This window comes from Branchiostoma floridae, chromosome 16 (genome assembly GCF_000003815.2).
Source record: "Branchiostoma floridae strain S238N-H82 chromosome 16, Bfl_VNyyK, whole genome shotgun sequence".
NCBI classification, from domain to species: domain Eukaryota; kingdom Metazoa; phylum Chordata; class Leptocardii; order Amphioxiformes; family Branchiostomatidae; genus Branchiostoma; species Branchiostoma floridae.
In genome coordinates, this window is record NC_049994.1 from 5,224,996 (window position 1) to 5,232,330 (window position 7,335).

The window sequence follows — 7,335 nt, forward strand, 5'->3', positions numbered from 1 at the left end:
CTTTGCTTGAATGTATCATAGAACCTTGTCAGTTACCTTTTTGTTTATTTAGAACTTTGTTTAGAACACCTCAATAGTTACCTGTATTGTTTATTTTAGAACTCATTAGCCGTTACCTTTTTTGTTTATTTAGAACATAGAATTATTCTTTGTTCCGAGAAATTGTTTGTCTTCATTTTTATTTCACTGAGGAAGGAAGATGGACGTCTTCCGAAACGTCTGATTAAAAATATTGATATTATCCAGTAGAAGAGTTTGAACTTCATCTAATTAAATGCCGATATATTATGGGCATTAAAGAATTCTAATTATGATTTTTGGGGCCATATGGATGATGTCATCAGGTTTTATTGCCCCTAATATTATTTTTTTCTATGACTCAATATTTCAGAAAATTCTTAGGTACAAGCCAATGAAGCTATATGTTCATCAGGGCTCGAAAAACCTTTTTCTGCATACCTGCACTGGTTTTTTTAGAAATTACCTGCACCAGAAAAATTTTACCTGCACCACTCTGGATTTAGGAAGTATGGATCACAGTACAATTGTTCAGAAACCATTACTATTTTTTCTTTCATGCTTCATAGGTGATAACAGTCAATGCCGCTAATAACAATCCATATACACCTACATGATAGGACATTAATGTATAAAACCCAGTACATGGACCAGTGCAGGTTAGGTGCAGGTAGACACCAGAAATACCTGTACAGCTCCAATGTTACATGCACAAACCTGCATATGCAGGTGGTATTTCAAGCCCTGTTCATGTACATAGTGATGAAAGCTACAAACGTTCGCGAATCTTGATATCACCTAATAATCTGTAGTTATTAGAAAATGATCGTTTTCATCTAATCAAAAAGCGTCTGACCATTTCCAAAGTCACATCAAGTCGCTTGATGAGTAACTGTTTTGTGGCGTATGTTATTACCTGGATGTCTAACCTTCACTTACACATTCTGAAGAAGCTTAAAGCTTTAACTATGAATTTTTTAAAAACTTTTCTGTACAGGTTTTGACGAGATTGCTGCAGCCCAGATGTTCCATAAGCTGATGGAAAGGCTGGGTTTTGAGAAGTTCTATGTACAGGGAGGAGACTGGGGCTCGATGATCACACGGAACATGGCTGTCTTGAAGCCAAGGTACATTCAGGATCAGAATTCATAATCGTATAGTAAAGTTCTTAAAACACAACCAAACAGTACTCACTTCCAACGTTTCGGTGTCCATCAGGCACCTTCATCAGGGTAGAATGGCTGGATCTACTCCTCGCTGCAATTAGCTTATAGCCAATGTAGGTGGCGCTGCAGTAGTGAGAATGCCGTCCCAAATGTGACTCAGTTTGTATCCCCCCTCGTCTCTGTTCGTAGCAGTGATCATTGAGGGTTGTGTTGGAAGAACTTTACTATATGACTATTAATGCCAATGGTAATAAGGGATATGTTCAAGAGTAAAATGGGTATTGTACAATTGTGTATAATGGAAAAAAATCTTTATGTATGATTATACATAACTATATATTATCATGTATCATTATACCATAGTTATGTATAACTTAACTCATCCCTCGGGACCTATTAATGCCTTCCGCCTGATATTTGTCACTCCCTGCTATGTACTCAATAAGAAATTAACTTGATTTGGTAAAGCATTTTTAAGTTGTTGACCTAGAGTCTGGAATTAAATTATTTTTCTGGAATTAGATTACGTATTGTTAATAACATTTTCGAAAAAATAAAGCGTTGCCATTAAAGCTATGCTACGTAATATTTGGACAATACAAAAAGTAGATTTTCCTGCCATTTCTTTACATAGTAAGCTAAGTCTACCCTTTAGCATTGAATACCAAGGCTCAGTGAGAGAAGTTGCAACATCAGTGCATCAAACAAACATGTCAGATGATGTCTACAAACTGTGATCTTCCTACATGGACTTCCATGCTTCCTAGGGAAACACGCCCACATCTGGCTTATCAGTGTCTTGTGTGCCTGACTGCACAGTGGGGTGTCTGATGACAGTTGCACCAGAGTTTTTGAAAAACGTAATCTTTGCAAGATTGCTTGCAGTTTTGAAGGGAATGTAACCTCAGCTTATTGATACCCTACAAAATAGACTAAGTGCATGATTATATCCTATTCTGAACTGGAAAAAAATTGAGTGTTTGAAAAGAAGAAGATCTTCCCCTGTAGCCAGCTGAAATGTGATAAACTCATTAGCCCACCCCCTAGGGTGCCTACTGGAGGCCTGGAAGTTGTTACTTACAGCCAAGAGGGTCTAACTTGGGGGGACACAAAGATAATTACGTAGCATACCTTTAAAGTAAATCTAAGTGATTTTGATCCAATTGATTGAAATCAAATTCCATTTGTTGTCCGAAGTGATTTCTTCATCCAACTCTGTTCTTTCTGTTTTTTAGCGTTATTAAGGGACTTCATACGAACATGCCGAACGTAGAAATGGGCGGTGCGTATGTGTTCTATATGATGCTGGGCAGTGTGGCTCCCTCATTGGCTGGACTAACAGAAGAGGACTACAAAAGGGTGTGTTTTCAAATCCATTGTAATAAAGACAGTCACTGTAGAACAGTACAAGATTAGACTAATATAATCCTAAAGTAGAAATGTTCAATACACAGACTGAGTGTGAACATTGGACAGTTCCGGCTGTCAATCACTTAGCAATTTGGCCAATAAGAGAACAGAATTTTCTCATGTGACCACCGTTATGCCTGTTGTACAATTTTGTCAGTCAATTTACTCATGATAGACCAAATTGTAAAGGGAGGGTCATCAAAAATAGTCAAAGTTCGTGCAATGATGCAGAAGTTGAGCAAAATCTTGTAAATCAATATTCTTTTTATATAAATTAAGTATTTTATTTTTAAATGTGTTTTTAATTGCATGTATCTGTATATTTATGTGTTTTTCTGTCTGTCTGTCTGTCTGTGGACAGCATAACTCTAAATCTATTTATTTTATTATTTAGGTATGTCGGTAGGTAGACAAAAGGAAGAAATTTGGTAACCCTAGCAGCTTTCTATGGAATTGCAGCAAAACTTCCGGTCTTATCCCTTTGTCCCGTGGACAAGCAAGCTATGATTATTATTATTATTTTTTTTTTCCTTTTAGGTGTATCCTGTAAGTAGACAGCTTCTTTTCACACTACAGGAGTCTGGTTATTTCCACCTACAGGCATCAAAACCGGACACTGTAGGTATGGCACCTCAAATTATGGTTACACTGGGGGAGGGGGATCTAGCAATTAGGCTTAATGGTCAAAAGGTCCGGCAATGCTGAACCATGAATTTAGGAAAACAGAAAAACCAAACCAAACACTCCTATATATATGTACACTGCTGCCACTGCCACCAGATTGGATTAAAATTGTTTTAAAAAAACGAGTCTGTGAACGGTCACAGGGGTCACAGGCACAACAGGACAAAAAATGTCAGTAACTACGAATTCTGGAGATCAAGCAACATAGAATCCAAATGACCAATAATACTTCAACAAATAATTCGTTGACAAAGCTTTACGATGAATTAGAGACTGGCCAGCTGAGTTGAGTTTATTGTGATACCCTTTAGCTCATTGAGCTAATCTTCCATGGCTCATTAAAAAACACAGTATATACATTGTACAAGTAGATGGACAGAAATCATACACTCAAAACAGATACAGTACATATTTTATGTACATAAAGTCAAGAAGTCTTGAGGTCAGAGGGTTAATATACAATAAAACCATTATGATCCGTAGAAATTGTCTATCATCTTCTTTGACAAGCTTGTATCGGAGACAATCTTGAAATCTCTGGGAAGCAGATTCCACAGTTTAACTGATCTGTAATTAAATGTTCTCCCGCTGTTGTTCCTTGCATTCGGTAACCTATAGTGACTGTCATGCAATGACTGCCTAGTAGAGTGACTATGACATTCATTAAATGGCACAAGAGATGTATACAAAATACTGTAAATGCAGAAATGTTTGCGGTGGATTAATGTTCGCGGTTTTCGCGGCGGCCGCGAATTTAAAACCAACGTGAACATTTTCCATAACAGTAAGAGACTACAGTGCATGGTGCTACCGCGAAATTAAAACCACCGCGAAAAGTCCATTTTCCCGCTACCGCGAAATTAAATCCCCGCGAACTTAAATGCAGTTACAGTACCTCCTGTGGCTCACATAGCTATGACTGAAACGTAACAGTCACAACACCTAAAAGGAAAACTTCAAATGGCATGCTTCTATCATGTAAAAGAAACAATGGCCCATACATCATTTTCTATGGAGAGACAACTCGAGAAGGGGTCACTTGAGATGATGGAGCGAGTGTCTCTCTATGTGCACGTGGAATGAGCAATGAGCAGAAATGGGAGTTCTAACATCACCTGCTAGACGGAGGAAGACACCTTCCAGAGTCACTCCTCTAACGCCGTGAGAAGTCTTCCCTACTTGATATAATTGTATTGTGTACACTTTTGTTTCAGGTTTTGCCCTGAATGACTCCCCTGTGGGCCTAGCCGCCTACATTCTAGAGAAATTCTCCACTTGGACAAACCCAGCAAACAGGGACTTGGCTGATGGGGGGCTGGAGAAACATTACACCAAGGTACAGGCCCTGGGGTAGAACATGCTTATTTGGTCATATTCATAGAATGAAAGAGTAGGGTCTAGGTGGTCAATGGATCAAATCAAGAAGTAGTAGGCCCATTAAAGGACTTTTAATCAACCACTAAGTAGTCTGTACAGAGAGATACAAAGGAAAATAAATGAGCTATTTGAAGAATCTTCCCCAGATATTACCGCAGTATTCGTTTCAACCTCTAAGTTGTCATCTTTTTTTAGACTCCTTCCCTATCCCAGGATACCTCGAGCAACTGTTCTCGTTTCCAGTGTTACCTTTATCTGTATGTTCTCCTTCCCATGATATTCTGATCATTATTTCTTTCTTACAACCTTAGTGTAAACTTTATATGTGAGTTTTCCTCCCCATGATATTCTGATCAATATTTAGTTCTTCTTCCCAGTGGAAACTTCATCTGGGAGTTTTCTTCTCATGATGTTCTGATCAATATGTAGTTCCCCTTCCTGGTATAAACTTTATCTGCATGTCTGTTCTCCATCCCAGGATACCCTGAGCTATATTCCCTTCTCCTTCCCAGTGTAGCCTCCATCTGTGTGTTCTCTTTCCCAGAATACCTTGATCACTATTTTGCTCTCCTCCCCAGGATGAGTTGCTGACCAGTGTGATGATGTACTGGGTAACAGGAACCATCCCTTCATCCATGAGGTTCTACAAGGAGACGTTTGCTGGAAAAGCACTCGTGACCATCGGGTATGTACAATGTACAGAGGATCATTTTGAGTGGAAAAGGACATTATATGGTACAAATGCTTTCTCAAAAATTAACCTCCTTGGAATACGGTGCTATTCCACCCTAACCCTATCCCTAAACCTAACCCCTAAACCTAACCCTAACCCAACCTTAACCCAAACCTAAATCTAAACCTAACCCTAAACCTAACCCCTACCCTAACTCTAACCAGAACATCGATGTGTCAAAACTTTGGGCTAGCAGAACATAGGGGTGTCTGAAGTTAGCTAGGGCCCCACAAAATATCTCATTCAACCTTAAATACACGTCATGTCCCCCCCCCCTAAAAAACAGAAAATGAAGTACATGTAGTAAATGTATAATAAGAACCAAGAGCTAAATTTGATCATTTGATCATTTTGATCACCCTTAAATCAATCATTTTCTCCTCCATTTGTTCTCCAGGCATCCAGTGACAGTACCGTCAGGTGTGGCAGCATTTCCATACGAGTTGTCCCACGTACCTGAATCTTGGTGCCCCTGGAGCTACGCTAACCTGGTCCACTACACCACTATGTCCACCGGCGGGCATTTCCCGGCCTTCGAACAGCCTGCTTTACTAGCGGAGGATATCCGAGCGTTCGCAAGGAAAGTAGAGGCTCTGGATACTCCCAAAGAAAAGACACCCCAGTAGTGTTGTTTTAATACAACTCAATATGAGCAAGGAGGTTAAACAAGACTATGAGATTTACTTCTGGACGTTTCAAGTGATACCCATCACTCTTCTTCAGCATCACAATTCAACACAAGTACAGCTAACTAGAAAATTGCTTGAACATGTCAATTCACTAACTCCTAAGGATCGTATGCAAAATTCACTCAAATGTAAATCATGTTTGCATAGTTCGCTATGGTAAGACAATACCATAGGAAAAGTTAATGTCCTTTGTGATGCTAAGTGGAGAGGCATGTACTGGAGAGTAGTGTTGGTTCCAGTATATGAGTAATTTATGTGAAGTGTGCACAATAATTAAAGGTGTTACAGATTAACATATGGTAAGTGTAAAGCTGTATAGACCAATCCCGACTGTCCATCATAATTAGAAGTTCAACCAATGAGATCATGGCAATTAGAGATTTGACCAATGAGAGAGTAGCTGCAAATATCTGGCCTTTTTTACATGACAGGCACAATTATTCTGCAGTATTTTCAAGTTAGAGGGGCAAAACTACAACTGAAGATGGCCTACCTATACTAGAGCACTAACTATCATAAATGCTTTCAATCATGGCCAGGCTAGCTTCATTTTGGTGCAATGACCAGGAATTGCCCCAGGAAATCCAAAATGGCCGCCGTAACTGGAATCAAGCATATTGTCATGTGAGTTGATCGTAATTGGGTCTCAATCCAATCAAATAGTCTTGAACTAAGGTTTTGTCAGTTGATCTCTCTGTAACTTTTGAAGTGTATAGACTGTAGTACAATTGACCAAGTATGTTTGAAACTGTAAATTTTGAACATCTAGATGTGTATAGCTAATATACAATCTAGTACATAATCATCTATTCCAGATATATAGTCAGATGTACACTATAAATGTATGATTATATTTGTGACTATATTTAACACATTCTCAACTAAAACGAGAAATTCTCCATACAATATCTGCAGATTGCTGTCACCTATCTGCAGACTGCATATACCTATCTGCACACTGCAGTCACCTATCTGCACATTGCAGTCACCTATCTGCACATTGCAGTCACCTATCTGCACATTGCAGTCACCTATCTGCAGGTGCAGATAGGTATCTGCAGATAGCAGATACTTCACTGCAGACTGCAGTCACCTATCTGCACACTACAGTAAATGTGTGAAGACTGCATACACCTATCTGTAGACTATATGGATATAGTCTGTATTAGGGCTGGGTATCGGTACAGCGTACCAGTACAAAATCGTTTTTTCTTATTGGACCGGTCCAGAAAAAACGGACCTGAAAAAATTAGGTGAA

General features: G+C 39.1%; 1 protein-coding gene across 1 annotated transcript in view; it reads left to right on the forward strand.

Moving 5' to 3' along the window:
• The window catches only part of LOC118403733 (epoxide hydrolase 1-like), a 9,319-nt gene extending 2,949 nt beyond the window's left edge, over window positions 1-6,370 (forward strand). Inside the window, exons 3-8 of the mRNA XM_035802533.1 lie at window positions 1,016-1,145; window positions 2,420-2,543; window positions 3,132-3,216; window positions 4,493-4,614; window positions 5,234-5,340; window positions 5,786-6,370. Coding sequence (XP_035658426.1) covers window positions 1,016-1,145; window positions 2,420-2,543; window positions 3,132-3,216; window positions 4,493-4,614; window positions 5,234-5,340; window positions 5,786-6,014 — 797 coding nt within the window. The 3' untranslated portion in view covers window positions 6,015-6,370. The remainder of the gene's footprint in view (window positions 1-1,015; window positions 1,146-2,419; window positions 2,544-3,131; window positions 3,217-4,492; window positions 4,615-5,233; window positions 5,341-5,785) is intronic.
• Window positions 6,371-7,335: the final 965 nt, after the last annotated feature.